This window comes from Macrosteles quadrilineatus, unplaced genomic scaffold (assembly GCF_028750875.1).
Source record: "Macrosteles quadrilineatus isolate MER2022 unplaced genomic scaffold, UCM_ALF_1.0 Scaffold_4__1_contigs__length_99947679, whole genome shotgun sequence".
NCBI lineage: Eukaryota > Metazoa > Arthropoda > Insecta > Hemiptera > Cicadellidae > Macrosteles > Macrosteles quadrilineatus.
Genome location: NW_026542597.1, coordinates 96,277,370 through 96,297,794, shown reverse-complemented (window position 1 = coordinate 96,297,794; position 20,425 = coordinate 96,277,370). Strand labels below are relative to the sequence as shown.

The 20,425-nt window shown below is 40.2% G+C and overlaps 1 protein-coding gene across 1 annotated transcript; it reads right to left on the bottom strand.

Annotated features, from left to right (window-relative positions):
- Positions 1-5,881: 5,881 nt before the first annotated feature.
- Positions 5,882-6,427, bottom strand: LOC128993175 (uncharacterized). Its single transcript, XM_054416937.1, has one exon. The coding sequence runs from the start codon at positions 6,425-6,427 to the stop codon at positions 5,882-5,884; it is 546 nt and encodes a 181-aa protein (XP_054272912.1).
- Positions 6,428-20,425: the final 13,998 nt, after the last annotated feature.

The following is a 20,425-nucleotide window of genomic DNA, read 5'->3' as shown; positions in this document are numbered from 1 at the left end:
AGAATAGTAATAAATAGAAAGATAAGAGGTTAACATTCCTTAGGGAGGTATGTATACAAAATTGAATAAATTATACTCACATTAGTAAATTTTTTTTACGAATAGGCTTATACGTTCAGTATTTTCAAGTCTGCTATGACTAATGAAATACCCGTTAAACTCGGTTGGGGCTTTTGAATTGTTGTCACAGATCCTGCATCCACAATAAAAACAAAATTGTACCTAATTGTGGAAAAATTTAATATTGATCATTCCCCAAAAAAATGTCCTATATAAAGTACGTTGACCTTTTCAAATTTATTTCCTTTCTTCTGACTACTTAAATAGATAACATTTTTCTATAAATTCCCGATAAGTAGACGAAAGCAATAAACACAAGTGCATTGTCCAGCTGGGGGACGTCCAGTTGGACAACGTCCATCGCCATTGTGTCTGGCGTTGGTTGGCAATGTCTTGGATTGTCTGGCGCGCATTGTTGAGGTATCACCATTTATATCCTCTCAGTATGAATTGAATTTTTAAGTGAATAAAATGTATGTCTAGTTTTGTATAAATTAGAAAAAAAATTCTGAACTTTTATTTGGGATACATGTGTAATTAAGATATTACCCGTAACAAAAAGGTAGAGTTTTCTATTGCGACATAAAGTTATATTGGATTTTTAAAATACCCCTTTATTCGTGAAATGGTGTTATTTTAGTATTTAACTGTGTATTGATTAATTAGTGGATGAGCGAAGCACTGGTATTTTGACGGTGTAGCTATAAAATAGCAAATTTTGAAATCTACTAGCAAATCTACATATACATTTTGAATAATATAAACGTTAGGCCTGTACAGTAAATAACTGCATAAACAGTATAACATATATGCCTTTGGGATCCGAACTTTTTGTAGTATGAGAGAAGTAAAGTGTTAGTAGACTATCAACTTGAATGAGGACAAGTTCGCAACTTTCGTTGACTCTTCAGGTGCTCATTTTGGCTTTAGATGAGTTTTTCCAACGTTATAACACAGATTGAAGAGATTTTACACTACTACCCACCTTGTTTGTGTAAGAAACCTTTTTTCTAGTAATACAAATTAAACAAAATTCAAAGAAGTATTGCATTTTATCATTTAAAAGTCTTCCAGCTCCCCCTCAATTTACGAAGACTATTTTAGGTACTCACTAAAATCGTTCTGGAAAAACGAAAAAAGTCCAAATAACCTTCTCTCGATGTTATTAAATCCACAAAAAGTGAGGAAACTTAAAAAAAAAAAGTTCAGTCCCTTATTTTATTGGTTGTTGGGTATGGATACAAATAATAATAAAAAATAAGAAAGATAAAACAAGTTGTCGTTTGAAAACAATACCCAAACTATTTTACTCTTATTATAAGGTTTGGGATAGGAAACTAGCAAGGACTAAATGAACAGTTTTGAAATGTTAGCCTCGTAGTAGTGAACAAGTTCAATATCGCCCCAATGACTCTTCAGTAGCTCATTTCATTGTGAATGTCGAGGTTTGCCAACATTCAGTGTTTGCAGACTCACCGACCGTGACCAAACGAGCGTTTACCCAAAACCACAACAGAGGTCGTATAACGGACCCGACACGCTGACACTAGGTGGGAATCGCTCTACTGAGCTCTGTCACAAATATATACAAATATACAAATTATTATAAATTAAGTGTCTGTGCTGGTTGAATTTTTAGGAGAGCATCCCAAAACGCTTAAGAAACATTTTGTGGTTTTGCTGGGGATTGAACCCATCGATCTTCCATTGACGTGTCAGATGCTTAATACAAAGACCCACAGAAATATTTCCTTTCCTGATAACCGTATAGTTTTTCTAAAGTAGGCTACACTTAAGGCTAAGAGAAGGCTTCGAACCACCATACAATAATATTATCATTTAGTTAAAAGTATTGGTGATTGGCGTATAATGCGTAGCTTTTATTTAATTTGCCGTCTCCTTAAAACAGTGTAGTTGTAAAAATATGTTTCAAGTAATATTAGGCGTAAAGTTAATAACACGTATTATGCCGAAGAAAAAGTTATTTATACAACGTAAATCTTAAGGGCAGAGGCTCCAAACTGTAGCCTCTATAACAAAGTTTTCTCAATAAATTAATTTCATTACAAACATTTGGTTCAACCATAGATTAAGCATGTTTTATCTATGGTTGAACTCATTGACATTATTTTGACAAACATGAAGCAGTATCCATAAGATTCCAATATGCACACATTACTGTGAATATGTAGCTTTTATTTCATAACAAATATAACACACACATAGCATGTACGTTTTTTATCCAAAATTCTTAGGAAGAGACTCCACTAGTTTCCTTACATTGAAATATGAGTTTTTTTTAATAAGTAATAATATATAATCTTCGTATAAAAGTATGTACATATAACCATTTTCAAATGTATTCTGAGCGATGCTTGGTCACCGAGGTACTTAATTTATTAAAACCTACTCGTAAATCTGGAACGCTCGCTTGAACAAAAACATAGTAAATCAACCGACGATCCACTTAATCCGATGGTACGCTGTCGAGGTTTAAGATAAGACAAAGTATTCTTTTCCCCACTCATTGTTTGATGAGAAAATTCTATCAGGCTCTCCCGGTTGACTGGTTCAAATCCAATTATTCTTTCCGGTCCCGACAGTTCCAGACATTTGTAAAGGAACCGCTCCAGGCACGGAGACGGGAGAATACCAAGTCGTATCAGCTTCAGGGAGACGGGAATCAATAGTCTGCAAAGGAATTACTAATGGGAATGTAAATGGACTGGATACGTCTGTAAACGGTTCCTTCGGCTATATGTAATGGAACATACAGCTTAAAACGTGTTTAAAATGTATTATAAATATTTATGTATCCATTGTAAATTCTTTCATCATACTGTAGCGAACACATGGGTTTTCAATGGTTGTAACGTAAGGTTAAATTAGTTATTTTAATCTATAAAGCAAAAAAAAAAAAAACTGCTGGAGTCAACACCGAAGAACTATTGTACATATAAAATTGCAGAAATATTTAGTGAATTAATTTACAAATGTTTAATGCTTTTGAAAATGGTTTCGTATGACAAAAAGCATCACACTGGTAAAAATTAAAATTAGACTATCTCTTATTAAAAGCAATTTTAGGCCCTAGCGATAAATTATAACATTGTTAACCTAGTTACTTGTTAAATTTGATTTAAAACTGTAAATGGAGTGGTGGAGATTCTCTAAATACCCCTGTTAGGCTAGATACGTTTTAAATGCAATTACATGCTAAAATAACATCCTTTATATATTTTTTACGCTTCGCAAATGTAATTGTTATAATGGTACCGTATTGCACATTTAATTTATGTTCAAAATGTTGTACCTATGATACAAGTTCACTGGGATTACATGATATTCTGTCCCTCGTGATAAGATTACCATAACTGTCTGTTGACTTGTTAACCTTCATCCATCTTGACACATTGTCACACATTAATTGTCTACTAATGGGACGTTATCAGCTGCTGGTCAGTGTTAGATTAGATGATGTACAGTCTCTAGTGACAAGATGACCATTACTATCTGTTGACTTGTTCATCTTCATCCATCTTGACACATTGTCACACATTAATCGTCTACTAATGGGACGTTATCAGCTGCTGGTCAGTGTTAGATTAGATGATGTACAGTCTCTAGTGACAAGATGACCATTACTATCTGTTGACTTGTTCATCTTCATCCATCTTGATACATTGTCATACATTAATTGTCTACTAATGGGACGTTATCAGCTGCTGGACAGTGTTGGATTAGATGATGTACAGTCTCTAGTTACAAGATGACCATTACTTTCTGTTGACTTGTTCATCTTCATCCATCTTGACACATTGTCACACATTAATTGTCTACTAATGGGACGTTATCAGCTGCTGGTCAGTGTTAGATTAGATGATGTACAGTCTCTAGTTACAAGATGACCATTACTTTCTGTTGACTTGTTCATCTTCATCCATCTTGATACATTGTCACACATTAATTGTCTACTAATGGGACGTTATCAGCTGCTGGCCAGTGTTACGCTGCTGTTAAGTCAAATCCTAATGTTTGACTGCTATAATACCACTTCTTAAAATGGGAATCATTATACTATAAACAAATTATTTCAAACTTTTCTACATAAAAGATAAAAAATTGTCATGCATTGCGACGAGATTTTCTGCACTGGAAAAATATAAATATTAAAAGTGCAGTCAGTCGCAACCGTTTGCCGGGGATAGCTCAGCCTACAATGGCTGGGTAAAGTTCCAGGGTCTGCGATAAGGTCAGGGAAACCACTAGGCCAATAGCCGGGTCTAACCGGTATAGGACTGGCTCATACACGGGCACTGTGAACAAGTCAAAAACAAGTCACCCCAACAAACGTGCAATAATCACTACCAGACCTACGCCGATTCTCCACACTCCTAGGGGGTCGTTGCTGACTACGCAACTCGGGCTTCGTCCTAACTATCCAATAGTTAAGCCCAGAGTGCCTAAAACACGGTGAGTTACACGACGACTTGCCAATAAAAACCACAACGCGTGTTATCACCAGGCGGGGTCTACTAGGCCACTATAATCCAATACACAACTCTAATGCCCAAGCTAAGAATCAAACAGTTCACTCAATAATCGTACCACATAATAATATACAAGTACACTATAGGTAGAGTGACTACACCACTAGTAGCTGGTCTCAATAAATACCAAGCCAAACAAGCAAAACTAAATGGCAATTGCACTATTAAAATATTGAGCTACTTAGTAGCAGATAAATAAATATTAAATACGTTCCAAACACTAGATAAATATCTTATCTGATAGCCGGTACTCCGCTATCCAAGCTACCAAGCTAACGTGTTGGATTACTAAGCAAGCTGTTCAGGTTAAATTAAAATAATTAAATGATTAAACAATAACAACCCTACTACTGCTACTGCTACTACCAACTTTATGTTACTTAGCTGGGCTTCTGTTAATAGGCTAATAATATTAGCTAGAAATATAAAGTCAATGCTACTAGCCTACTGGCCACGTGTTTCCAACTACGCACGCTAAATCGTGCAGCCTAGGTTTGTCGGGCCTCAGAGTTATTAGTAATATAACTAACTCCTGGTACAACGCAAAATAATAACTACTACAGTCAATAAATTATATTATTTGCGCTCTAGCACCTGCCCAGAACCGTCAGGAATATACTTTTTATTCCTGACACCTGTAAATAAATCCTAACTACCGTCAGGCTTTGACCAGCACGGTTACAACTCTAACTCTCTTAAACCAAAATATAATAAAACGTCGTCCACTCACCACAAGTGGGTCACTGTCTCACTACCCAACTTGAATGCCGACACTCACTCCTTGAGCACCAATCTCACACGACACCGATGTCACCAAAACACTCCACGTCTCACTCGACAAACGCTCGCTCTTCACTGCCCGGGATCCACGACTAGAATGTCCTTCTCGGCTATCCAGTAGTCCCAGGATACCCAAGCTTATCCGAACTGATAAGCCGGGTCAAAGGGCGCTAGCCAGGTTCGCCGCCGCCGCTCGTTCACCCCAACAATCGGTGCGCGGCCAAATAGCAAAATATACCCCCCTAGGGAAAATAGCTCGTTACACCCCCCACTTACATCGGGATGAAAAAAAAGAAAACGGCTAAAAGAAAAAAAAATCTTTGAACTCCGGCCAAAACAAAATACTCCGGCTCTTAACCCAATGACTCCTCTTTTACCACGGGTCTCAAAGCAAAACAAAAACGAAACCACTTGATTAAACAAAACATCAAAAGAATAGCAAGCACAAAAATGCTATCTAACTAACCACCACCATGCATAACCAAGAATAACTAAGCATCGGTTCTTTCATGGTAGGTCTTAAGGTCTTTAACATGGACGACATGGGTCTCTCTCCTACCCTCGTCCTTTACCTCATACATATTAGGGGCCACTCGCTTGACCACGGTACAAGGACCCTGAAACTTAGGGGCCAGTTTGCCCACTATAGCTTCAGCCGCTGAGGACAAGACATGTAGTCTTCTCATGACTTGATCACCTCGATGGTATTGTACCTCACGCCGTCTAAGATTATAATATTTAGACTGGCGCTGGAAAGCCCTCCTCAAGTTCTGTCGACAACTATCGTACAACCTCTTAAACGCCTGCTCCCGGTCACTAAATACCTCGTCCACGGTTCTCTCACGGTCATCTCCAGGCTTCGGTCCTGTGGTCAGAGACGACCCGATTGCCCTAGGTAGCCTGAGATCTCTCCCAAAACACAGTTTGGCAGGTGAAAACCCAGTGGAGTCGTGAACGGCGGTGTTCATCGCGTACTGGAACTCGGCAATGAGTGCATCCCAAGTACGATGATTATCCTGAACAAACTGGGCTATCATAGTTTTGATAACCCGGTTTGGCCGTTCAACCGGATTGGACTGTGGGCTGTAAGGGGCAGTCTGTCGGAACTCGATTCCCCACTCTTTCGTCAGGTCTCAGAACACCTTAAAGACGAACTGGGTTCCATTGTCACTCATAAAAATCACAGGGGCACCAAAACGCAGCAATAGCCCGTCCTTGAATGCACTAGCTACAGCCTTGGCCGTAGCTGACCGCAGGGGTCTTATTTCAACCCACTTGCTAAACAGGTCCTGGAAAACTGCAAGAAAACGATGCCCACCTTTGGATCTGGGGAATGGACCCATCAAGTCGACCGACACCGAATGCCAAGGCCCTTGAGGGTTTCGAAAGTACATTTGTCCCGCCGGTTTCTGCTGCAATACCTTGAACTCCTGGCACGTGGCACAGGACCTAACGTATTCTTTCACGGCACGACGCCAACCCGGCCAAAAATAGTTTTCCCCAACCCGGGCAATTGTTTTCTTAACTCCCAGGTGGCCCGCCATAGGAGAGTCATGGTTCTCTACCAACACATCCTTAACCTTAGATGGTGGTACACAAGCCCTCCATACTACTCCGCCTTCATCGTTCTTATCTTTCCCAAGACGCCTGTATAACTCCCCATCCCTAATACAATAACTCGGGACACGTCTGGGATTGGACAACACACACTCTTTAGTGCGCTGGTACCATGTGCCATCTTCTGGCTGCAGACCCTCGGTCTCTAATTCGGCCTCTCGTGGGTCTCCTCCCATCACAGCTACGTCAGCCGGGGTATCGTCATCTTCACCACCCACGGGCTGACGGGAGAGAGCATCTGCAACACGATTCAACGTACCCTTACGGTACCGGATCTCGAAATCATGCTGTTGCAACTCCATAACCCAACGAGCAAGCCGACCGGACGGTTCTTGCAGCTTCATCAACCATCTCAATGCCACATGGTCCGTTATGGCCACGAAGCGATAACCCTCCAGATATGGTCGGAACTTCCGCACCGCCCAGACCAGAGCCAAACACTCCTTCTCGGTAGTCGTATATTTCCGCTCTTGGTCTGTTAATAGACGGCTCGCGTATGCAACTACGGCCTCTTTACCGGCCTGGTCTTGCGTCAAAGCCGCACCAAGGCCATCGTTTGAGGCATCTACTTGCAGCACAAACGTCTTCGAAAAATCCGGGCATGCCAAAACTGGTGTTGAGCTCAGGCGGTTCTTCATTGCTTCGAAAGCAATCTCCTGATCTGAGCCCCACTGCCATTTCTCCCCCTTCTTTAATAACTTGGTCAAAGGCCTGACCAACGACGCAAATCCGTCAACAAATCTCCTGTACCAGCTGGCCAGCCCAAGAAAACTTCGAAGGTTCCTCACGCTTCGCGGTGTAGGAAAGTCATTGATTGCCCTGACCTTCTCTGGATCGGTTGCGATCCCAGCATCACTGACTACGTGACCCAGGTATTTTAACCGGGTCTTACAAAAATGACACTTGTCAGGATTCAGGCGCAATCCCGCCCCTCTCAATCTGGCGAAGACGGTCCTCAACAATTCCAGATGTTTCTCAAAAGTTTCAGAAACCAAGACCAAGTCATCCAGATACGCAAACGCCGATGGTTCTAGGTCCGGGCCGATCACCTTGTCCAGCAAACGCTGAAACGTGGCCCCCGCCGAATGCAAACCAAAAGGCATCACTTTAAACTGAAATAAGCCAATCCCGGGCACCGTGAAGGCGGTAACCGGGCGACTCCGTTCATTGAGAGGCACCTGCCAATAACCACGGTACAAGTCGAGAGTACTTATGTACCGGGCCCGCCGAAGCTTTTCTAAAATGGCGTTTATCCTCGGCAGGGGGTAAGCGTCCGGCACGCTGGCCTTATTAACCTTTCGCAAATCAAGGCACATCCTAAATTTGCCCGAGGCCTTTTTTACCAGCACGATTGGTGAGCTCCATGGAGACGAAGAAGGTTCTATAATCCCATCCTTCAACATCACCTCCACCTCCCCATTAACCACAGCTTGCATAGCTGGATTTCTCGGGTAATGCCTCTGCTTCACCGGAACCACTCCCTCTTTCAGCCTAATAACGTGCTCCAAGAGATGGGTCTTCCCGGGCACATCGTCAAATTTTGACAGCTCTCCCTTCAAGAATATCGCCAACGACTGGCTTTGGGTTTCCGTCAACGGCTTTATCACTCCTTCGCCCTTGACGTCATCACAAGCGGGATCATAATCCACCCCACTACCAGCCAACGAAGTGTCAGATACGTCGGCTTCAGGAATAAGACGGGGATCTCCATCGTCAGGGCCTCTGGGGTCTTGGTCACTAATTTCGACTGTATCTAGGCAGCCCACTTGACCAGAACAGTCCTCACCCTCGCCCATTCTTATCACCTCCGTCACGACCGTCACAAGTCCGAGATGTCGTATGACATCCATACCCAAAATCATATCCGTGGTAAGAGTGGGAACGTACAAGGCGTCTCCAACCCACCGTCTTCCCGCAGCCTCCCCTGCCAATCGGAACGAATACTCGGCCCTAGACCGCGACCCATCTGCCATCCTTAGAGGAGAGGGTTTCTTAAAAGGTTCTACCCCCTGACATTGAAGATGATCGGCGACTTCGCGCCCAACCAGGTTAACTACGGACCCAGTGTCCAATAACGCCTTAAAAACGCTGCCCATCAGCACAACTTCAACAAAGGGCCTTGTCTCCGAAATCAGCCGGTTCTCGTCTACTCCACCAACCAGGCTGTTTAGTTTTCCGAGCCACTCGGACCACTCTTCTGAGGTCGTTCGTTTTGGGTGGCCTTGCCCAGTTGACCTCCTGATGTCTGAGCTGGCCTGCCGTTTCCCGCCCGACATCCACACTGACTCACCGTCAAACCAGGTTTGCCACACCCAAAACAGGAGACGGTCCTTGGTTTACCACATTCTCGGGCAAAGTGACCAATCTCCTGGCACCTAAAACATTTCACCGTCCCCTTTGGACCCTCAGGCGCTCTAGCTGCTGTCACGGGCCGTTGACCGTGGACCCTATCCGACTTCGAAGCCACCCGCCCAAGCGACTCAGCTTCCGGAGATGGTCTCTCGAAACTCCGCTTCTCGACTGCGGCAGTTTCGGCGCGCTTCTCCGCCTTCTTTTTGGGCGTGTAGGCGGTTTCCAAAACCAGCGCTACGTTCGGAGAAGGAGGAGGTCGGAAGGCTGCCTTCTCGCGCATATAAGCCTCATAATCTTCGGCCAACTCAACCATCTCGGCCAGGTTCCTGAAGTCACGCCGGCGTACCATAAGTTTGTATTCCGGACGCATGTTGCTGTAGATTAAGTCTAATCTACCATGCTCCGACAACGTACCGCTACGCCTAAGCAAGGTACTTATGGCAACAACGTAGTCCCGGAAGTGCTCGCCTTCACCCTGTGTCCTTTTTCGGATCTCCTCATCCAAATTCCTCTGATAACCAGGTGGAAGGAACTGGATCTCAAATTGATGCCGAAAAGCGTCGAATGAATACAGGAGCTCCTTGCAATTCCTGTACCATAGAAGCGCTGAGCCTTGCAACAGCTCCGGCAGCGCTCTGAGCAGGTCCTCTGATGTTATAGAGTACGAGACCATCAGCTCTTCAAGGCGCTCCAGGAACGACACAGGGTCTCGTCGGCCATCAAACCTTAAACCCCACTTCCGTACCGTGTTGCATACTTTGGAGCAATCCTTTGGCTCCACCCTGCTGGCCTCATTTGAGAGCATATCCGAGCCCCGTGGCAGCTCCAAGCTAGAAGGCCGGGCTGGTCTCTCAGAACTATCATTGGGCCGCTGCCATCCCTCGGGTCTACTAGGTAACCCAAAGGTAGGCATTGGAGCAGCCACAACAGGGGACGTAGGGTTGGCGGGTCTTCCGAACCCATAGCCGACCTCATTACTCGGCGAGCCCCTCGCCTGTCGCACCACCAATGCAAGTTGTTCTCGAAGAGTCCGGGTATCAGTCTCCAAAGACAACCCAAGAATCTCTCTGACCGCCTCTAACTCCCTGCTAAGTCGGTCGGATTCCGTATTACCCAGTACCTGAGGTACGGTTCTCTGGGGGTCAGGAAGCTCCACAGTTGTAGTAGCGGGCGGTAAATATGTCGGTGCAGCAGCCCCAGCTGTACACAGCCTATCATCGCTGTACCGACGGGCATTCCGCTGCTTCCAAAACGACGAAAATCTCTGCCGTAATTCAGCAGAAGTCCCAGTGGTCACCAAACCATACTGGTCCATCGTCCTCATGAGCTTCCCTTTCGAGAGGTCATAGATCCAACCCACGCGACTGTCCCGGGGCTGCGACCCCAAGGACATAGTCGCTGGCGCGGAATAGGTCAACGAAGTTGTCACCGTCGTAGCCACTACTGAAGAAATTGTCGGCCAAACGGGCGAAGACGCCGGCCACAATGACGATGTCGTCATCACCGACAGTTCGGAGCTAACCCCAGAACTCGTCGTAGCAATAGCAGACGTAATAGGCGTACCGCCCAGCACAGACGTCGTACTCGTAGTCACAACCATATTTAAAATTCAAAACACCACGACAAATCCGCAAAAATAAGGGCGTAACCAATTAAAATATATTTAACACCGTTATAATAAATCAAACCAATTATAGGTGTGAAAGTCAAACCACAAATACACAATAAGGGTTCTCACTCAAATAATATTCAATGATAAAATTCAATTAATTAGCAAAATAATAAATCAAACCAATTATAGGTGTGAAAGTCAAACCACAAATACACAATAAGGGTTCTCACTCAAGTAATATTCAATAATAAGGCTCAATTAATTAGCAAAATTAAAATTACTAACTAATATCTATGTATACAACCACTAAATAAATTAGGGTTCACAACACACCACGCTGTAACAGAAAACAGGTTAGGCCTACCCAACCGACTATAAAATCACAGCAGGTCTGCCTAAAACTCTGCTCAACAGCTCAGGTCCGCAGCCAATCTGCACAAGTCCGCAGCAAATCTGCACAAATAAAATTATTTTGTTCGGGCGCCGTTAATACGTCAGCAACTCAGCACCACTGCCAACCTCAGTCCCTGTTCGCAGGCGCCATCTTGCGACGAGATTTTCTGCACTGGAAAAATATAAATATTAAAAGTGCAGTCAGTCGCAACCGTTTGCCGGGGATAGCTCAGCCTACAATGGCTGGGTAAAGTTCCAGGGTCTGCGATAAGGTCAGGGAAACCACTAGGCCAATAGCCGGGTCTAACCGGTATAGGACTGGCTCATACACGGGCACTGTGAACAAGTCAAAAACAAGTCACCCCAACAAACGTGCAATAATCACTACCAGACCTACGCCGATTCTCCACACTCCTAGGGGGTCGTTGCTGACTACGCAACTCGGGCTTCGTCCTAACTATCCAATAGTTAAGCCCAGAGTGCCTAAAACACGGTGAGTTACACGACGACTTGCCAATAAAAACCACAACGCGTGTTATCACCAGGCGGGGTCTACTAGGCCACTATAATCCAATACACAACTCTAATGCCCAAGCTAAGAATCAAACAGTTCACTCAATAATCGTACCACATAATAATATACAAGTACACTATAGGTAGAGTGACTACACCACTAGTAGCTGGTCTCAATAAATACCAAGCCAAACAAGCAAAACTAAATGGCAATTGCACTATTAAAATATTGAGCTACTTAGTAGCAGATAAATAAATATTAAATACGTTCCAAACACTAGATAAATATCTTATCTGATAGCCGGTACTCCGCTATCCAAGCTACCAAGCTAACGTGTTGGATTACTAAGCAAGCTGTTCAGGTTAAATTAAAATAATTAAATGATTAAACAATAACAACCCTACTACTGCTACTGCTACTACCAACTTTATGTTACTTAGCTGGGCTTCTGTTAATAGGCTAATAATATTAGCTAGAAATATAAAGTCAATGCTACTAGCCTACTGGCCACGTGTTTCCAACTACGCACGCTAAATCGTGCAGCCTAGGTTTGTCGGGCCTCAGAGTTATTAGTAATATAACTAACTCCTGGTACAACGCAAAATAATAACTACTACAGTCAATAAATTATATTATTTGCGCTCTAGCACCTGCCCAGAACCGTCAGGAATATACTTTTTATTCCTGACACCTGTAAATAAATCCTAACTACCGTCAGGCTTTGACCAGCACGGTTACAACTCTAACTCTCTTAAACCAAAATATAATAAAACGTCGTCCACTCACCACAAGTGGGTCACTGTCTCACTACCCAACTTGAATGCCGACACTCACTCCTTGAGCACCAATCTCACACGACACCGATGTCACCAAAACACTCCACGTCTCACTCGACAAACGCTCGCTCTTCACTGCCCGGGATCCACGACTAGAATGTCCTTCTCGGCTATCCAGTAGTCCCAGGATACCCAAGCTTATCCGAACTGATAAGCCGGGTCAAAGGGCGCTAGCCAGGTTCGCCGCCGCCGCTCGTTCACCTCAACAATCGGTGCGCGGCCAAATAGCAAAATATACCCCCCTAGGGAAAATAGCTCGTTACAGCATTAGGCCTATGCATATCAACAACTATGGTCAAAAATCAATATTGTACCGGTATTTGTATTTGTTTTTTATTTGTTCTTTACATTCTCGATGTTTACATTAAGTAAGCTACGTAAGGGAAGCGAGCTGTTCCAGTGGCATAGCGTGGGTATAGAGTCCCCGGTGTCCTCGGTTCAAACACTGCCAATCACCAATGAATTATTTCGAAGTGATAATGCATCCACCACCTCTATACCTTACCTGAAGCAATATGGCAAACAATTCCGAGCTAGAACCTACGTTAAACAGTTTTATCTACAAAAATAAAATTATAATTTGTTTGTAAATCAAACAAAAAATATTCAGGTAAATTAGTGCCACAATCGTCCAATAACACAATAAAAAAAGATATAGTTAGTGTCCGGAAGCTAAGTAAAATAGAGTTAGCAAAGTATTGTGAAATCAAATCAAAATTCAATAGTTGAATAGGGAATCAGTCAAAACGGGGGAAGTTGGCAAGTTGGGTCACAATGTGACGTCATCGACATGAATGCTTCATCAGCCAGCCTAACTGCATCATCAGACTCTCCGGGGGCCATCTGATGAACCTAACTCTCTGGGACTGCCTTTTATAATGTATACCTCAATTACTGGCCCCATCGGGTTTGTTTGTATCAGCTAGTTATCTGGGGGATGGATGTGTTTTTATATGTTGAGATATATTTTGCCAGGAATTTTGCATGAAAAATTGTGATTGCTAGTAGGTAAATGGATTAAAAAGATTTGTAACTTAACTATGATCTTGTATACAGTACGTATATAGTTCTTAGTATAACTATTATTATATACGTAAATATTTTAATTTTATTATGCAAGGAAGTGTATTCGTATAAAACAAAATGGTTTAAAAAGACCCGTTTTAACTAATTAATGGAATAAAAAGGTATCGCAAACTAACTTAATTTTTAATTCTTTGTAACAAGCGTTTGCTGATCTGTTGATAGATACAAGAACACTGAGTCTACAATCATCTCTTTACATCTATCACTGATAACTAGCCTAGTAGAGCACACATGCTGAACATCCATTACACATTTGCTGATCTGATGATAGATACAAGATCACTGAGTCGACAATCATCTCTTTACATCTATCACTGATAACTATCCTGGTAGAGCACACATGCTGAACATCCATTACACATTTGCTGATCTGTTGATAGATACAAGAACACTGAGTCGACAATCATCTCTTTACATCTATCACTGATAACTACTCTGGTAGAGCACACATGCTGAACAGCCATTACACATTTGCTGATCTGTTGATAGATACAAGATCACTGAGTCGACAATCATCTCTTTACATCTATCACTGATAACTACTCTGGTAGAGCACACATGCTGAACATCCATTACACATTTGCTGATCTGTTGATAGATACAAGAACACTGAGTCGACAATCATCTCTTTACATCTATCACTGATAACTACTCTGGTAGAGCACACATGCTGAACATCCATTACACATTTGCTGATCTGTTGATAGATACAAGAACACTGAGTCGACAATCATCTCTATACATCTATCACTGATAACTACTCTGGTAGAGCACACATGCTGAACATCCATTACACATTTGCTGATCTGTTGATAGATACAAGAACACTGAGTCGACAATCATCTCTTTACATCTATCACTGATAACTACTCTGGTAGAGCACACATGCTGAACATCCATTACACATTTGCTGATCTGTTGATAGATACAAGAACACTGAGTCGACAATCATCTCTATACATCTATCACTGATAACTACCCTGGTAGAGCACACATGCTGAACATCCATTACACATTTGCTGATCTGTTGATAGATACAAGAACACTGAGTCGACAATCATCTCTTTACATCTATCACTGATAACTATCCTGGTAGAGCACACATGCTGAACATCCATTACACATTTGCTGATCTGTTGATAGATACAAGAACACTGAGTCGACAATCATTACTTTACATCTATCACTGATAACTATCCTGGTAGAGCACACATGCTGAACATCCATTACACATTTGCTGATCTGGTGATAGATACAAGAACACTGAGTCGACAATCATCTCTTTACATCTATCACTGATAACTACCCTGGTAGAGCACACATGCTGAACATCCATTACACATTTGCTGATCTGTTGATAGATACAAGAACACTGAGTCGACAATCATTACTTTACATCTATCACTGATAACTATCCTGGTAGAGCACACATGCTGAACATCCATTACACATTTGCTGATCTGTTGATAGATACAAGAACAATGAGTCGACAATCATCTCTTTACATCTATCACTGATAACTATCCTGGTAGAGCACACATGCTGAACATCCATTACACATTTGCTGATCTGTTGATAGATACAAGAACACTGAGTCGACAATCATCTCTTTACATCTATCACTGATAACTACCCTGGTAGAGCACACATGCTGAACATCCATTACACATTTGCTGATCTGTTGATAGATACAAGAACACTGAGTCGACAATCATCTCTTTACATCTATCACTGATAACTACCCTGGTAGAGCACACATGCTGAACATCCATTACACATTTGCTGATCTGTTGATAGATACAAGAACACTGAGTCGACAATCATCTCTTTACATCTATCACTGATAACTATCCTGGTAGAGCACACATGCTGAACATCCATTACACATTTGCTGATCTGTTGATAGATACAAGAACACTGAGTCGACAATCATCTCTTTACATCTATCAATGATAACTACCCTGGTAGAGCACACATGCTGAACATCCATTACACATTTGCTGATCTGCTGATACAGTTTTGCCCATTACTTTGATGCACTACATTGATAGAATCTTCCGCTTCAACCATTTAAAGATTAATGAATCGCTGTTCCTCAAATAAGTTCATCGCATTTTATTGAATTAGTTGTATTAGACTTTTCAACGATATTACCAACGATTTTATTTGGCAACGATACTTTCATTTTAAAATACCTATAGTAATGAAAACCTTTATATTTTATTATATTTTTCAACAAAACGCTGGTGCTTGATTAAATAGTTTTTATTTATTTTACCCAATTTTTACCTATTAGTGACATCGAATTATGGTCACTTTTTCTACGTGATAGAAAATATTTGAATTGACAAAGTCCTTAGCTTTATACTAGTTGGTAACTAGACTAGCTTATATACAAAATTAAAATCCTTATTTTCGCACTTTTCCTTAAGGTATAAATTATCTTAGCCAAATGATATTTTTAATCTTTTGAAATAAATAGGATTTTCGAAAAAAAAACCGATTTGATCAAAATAGGTTTGTAACGGTCCTTATAATTCCAAACAAAATAGTGCAAACCCCTTTTGCTGTAGAAATTTGGGTTCAGAAATTATTAGAGTTTTGTGATTCTCCCCATAAAATTCTAAAAGTTAAAAGTATGTCCTTATAAAAGTTATTCCCACCGCTTATATAAAGGCTGTTGACAAACTAATGGGAGAAAGTACGTGTAAGATTGTTGATACCTTTTATTTACATACATTTTCGTTTTTTATTTTGATTATGCATTTTGGAACGAGTGCGTACTCAACGCTTGAACTTTTAAAATCTTCACGTACAGTATTCCGTCTTCTACGAATCCATGAGTGAGTTGTTGGCGCGCAGTTATCGCGGGAAACTGGTCTTGCAGACGACGTTTTCTTGCAATCATAAGTCTCCATAGATGAAAGTCCAAGTCACATACTGGTACTGGTTTTGATGTGATGGAAATGGATGGTGTACATCTCACATATTACCCGCGCTGAAGCTAAAAAGTTGTACTTTCACCCGTGTTAGATCGGTCACAAAATGTGTATACACATGTAAATTAATACATTGATCGAAAGAGAATCACAGGAAAAATATTTTCGCCCATTTTAAAGTAACTGGGGAATGTGTAATATGCTTTCGAAACGGGTTTAGGATTTTTTTAATGAAGAGTATAGACCGATCATTGTCGGTTGAGTTTTTTACAATTGTGATTACCGTAACCCCACTTTGTAATGAATCACGATTAAAAAATTATTGTTTTGTTTCTCATGGGTAAAAGACAAATAAAATTAATGGCGTTCATAGGCCTAATATCGTTTATTGTTCAAGTTTCATGTTAAATATATCCAATAAATTATGCAAAATTTTTATTACTGTTCGTAGGATTACAAATTGTGAAAAGTTTTGACGTGTATCTTTTTTGTACGCCAATAATTGAAAATAATAGTACCTAATTAAGAAGCGCTCAATTTAAACGTGTGTGTAAAAAAACACACCTTATTTTGCATCTGACCATCTGACACGTAATATTGCAACTATGTAAGTTGATCTCTATTTTTATAAATTAAGGGTTTCAATGCTGTTAATTTAAAAACTAATTGGAACTCTCAGTTGATTCCTTATAATATTCTGATTTTATAACGATTACCGCCTATCGATTTACATTTTAAGGAATATCCTTTTTTATTTTTGTTGGAATGAACCAAAAGTGAAATTCAAACCAATCTCATAAACTCGTTAGCGCACTAAACAGAACACCAAATTTGTACTAAATTCACACATACAAGTACTCGTATGTACCATAAACATTTTAAACCTAAAAAAGTTCTACTTTCACTAAATTAAGTAGTTTCATATTTTAACGAAGGTGTTTTGTGTAACTTTCACCCACGGTTCAGCTGCTTCAAACAATACCAACTGCCAGACTTGATGGCACTTATTGTTTCTTTGTGACGGTGACGTTTGTATTGTAATGGCTTTGAATTGTACTCTGTGATATGGCCTTGTTTGTTTTGCCGTAACTCTCTCCTATTCAACGTAGTGTTGGCATCCTTTAAGTACATAAATAGTTAATAGCTTTTATATTGTTTTTGGTGGCCTTTTCCTTTAACGAAATGTATGTTGATGAGTAATTGCAAAAATATCACTCCTGTAGTTATGAAAATAGGCTTTAACCGAAACTTGTAATAATTACTTGTAATAATTGAAACGAAACAAAAACATGAAAATAATGTATTGTTGACTGTAAATAGCCATGAAAATTCACATAACTAGAATTATTCTAGAATTATTATGTGTATACATTTCATAGCTATTTTAATTAGTTTTTAGTTTATTTTCTTAGAAGAAGAACAGGTTTTACGGTCAACAATACATTATTTTCATGTTGTTGTTTTGTTTCAAAACCAAACTAAATTAAAACTATTACCTTTTATACTACCATTGACTTATGGACGCCATATACTGTAATATGGAACAGTGTTAGCTTCTTTTTAATTAGAAAAGAACAGAGGTTATTAAGCCACTTAGGGAGTGCTAATGTCTGGAATTATATTTTTCTCTCTAACCTTTTGTTTTGTGATAGTTGGTGTAATATAATGTGAGTTGTATTTTCAGTTTGGATTGATAAAAATAATGCATATTTGACAAAAATCAGTAGTTTAGTTTTGTTAACACCATCCATAATGGAAAATAAGTTCATTTCTTTATCTAGTGAGGTAATACTATGTCTAGTACAGGTATATATTATTTCTAGCTAGATACTATATCTAGCTATATCTAGTGAGGATTAGTAATAGTTAGATGATAGGAAATGAATCTCTTAGTAAGACACATGGTAACGGAAGTTGGTCAATTAACGTCTATCTCTATACAACTGACTCATCCTCATCTATGACGCCCATAAACAACAGAGATCATACACCGGACACTCTGTATCAAGACTAATGCGAGTGAGGATGACTTCACTTTATCATTTGTCATGGAATGTTCGTTCATAAGGGGTTAATAGATGGTGTTTCATTACCATTGTTTTACCTCTTTTATTTACATCGCATACACAAAAATGATATATAAAATGTATCTATGTTTCTGATCATATTTTATTTTACATCTTCATGTCCTGACTGATCGTAAACCGTGCTTTAAAACATTGCATTGTTGATGTAACACTTTTGAGGTGTTTGAAACTAAATGTTTAGGTGTTGTAAAACTATTGAAGTGTTTGAAAACTGAACATTACTTAAGTCCACCATTATTATGTGCTTGTAACTGATCGTTGATATTTTACAGGTAAAAGATATTTTAATTTACGTAAACTTATGGTGGTAGTATATGTTGAAACTTAAGCCCTTGTTTGGTTTTTTAATAGCATTTTGCTTGTAGTTTTGTATTAATTGAGCTTATTTGTTTCAATCAGTGTTTTCAAACTATTTGTTTAAGGGTGTTCTCTAGTTTTTTGTACCGTGTATGGCTAAGGTATTTCAAGTAAACCATTATTAACTTCTGTTTTTTTTTATTACAGGTACTGGTGACGATTTTATGGCTGAATCTGTAAGTTAATTTAGTCTTACACTATTGTCTGCGGGACTTTCGTTTGTATTTCATTTTTACATACTAATCCTAGGTTATCAATCCTAAAAGGCAAAATTAAAAGAATAATACGTTCGTGTTTATAAGCAATACTTTAATACTTTACTTTGAAATAGCGACCAGCCAAGTATGAATGGAGAGAGTGTAAGATGAGTGGCACGATCTTGTAGTCTTGTTAGTGACTAAGGCCGACATATTCCTTACACTGTTAATTAATAGCCGATACAACCAATGGCAAATAAGGAAACTACAGTTTACAGTGGAATCCTAACTAATTTTTTGACTCATAATATCACTATGAAATATTATTTTAAAAAACTTAAGTACTAAAATTCTTTTTTTCATGAAAAATATGTTAAATTAACCAAAATAAATTTTAAGAAAGGATTACTATTGCCATAAATATTTCAAAAACTGGTTTTAATCGATTTTTAATTAATTAATTTTTAGTTTAATAACAAAATTCTGAACACCTCAAAACTAAAACCCAACATAATGCTATTAAGATACAACAAAAAAAACGCGGATCAAGTTAAAAGCACACTATCCGCTCTAAAAGCAATAAGGGTGGGCTCTACCTCAGCTCGGAAATCTCAGAACGATGTTCGAAGTGTCCGCCAGACTGCGCCGTGTCGGTTCAACCCAGTTGGAGGGGAAGGGGTGGGAGGAGCTAGGAGGTTCGCGAGTTGACTGCCGCTCCCCGCTAGGCACTAGGCAGTGCAGTGCAGTGCCCTGCGGAGCTCCCGACGCACACACGCGCAAGCGCAACCAGGTTGTTATTCGCGCGTCCGCATATCTTTTGCTTCTGCTCAAACCTCCATCATGCCCTGCCACCGACACTCACTGGCAGCAACGTGACGTTCGCTATCGCTCCCATAAGCTTATACATTAAAAATTAAAACATTCCTAAATATTGAGTCTTGTTTGTCATTATTGAATAAAAATAAAATACTTTAGTTATACTTTGTAAAGTATCACTACATTAAATTATAGTAATCTTAAGTTTTTTTTTAATCAACTGTTATAA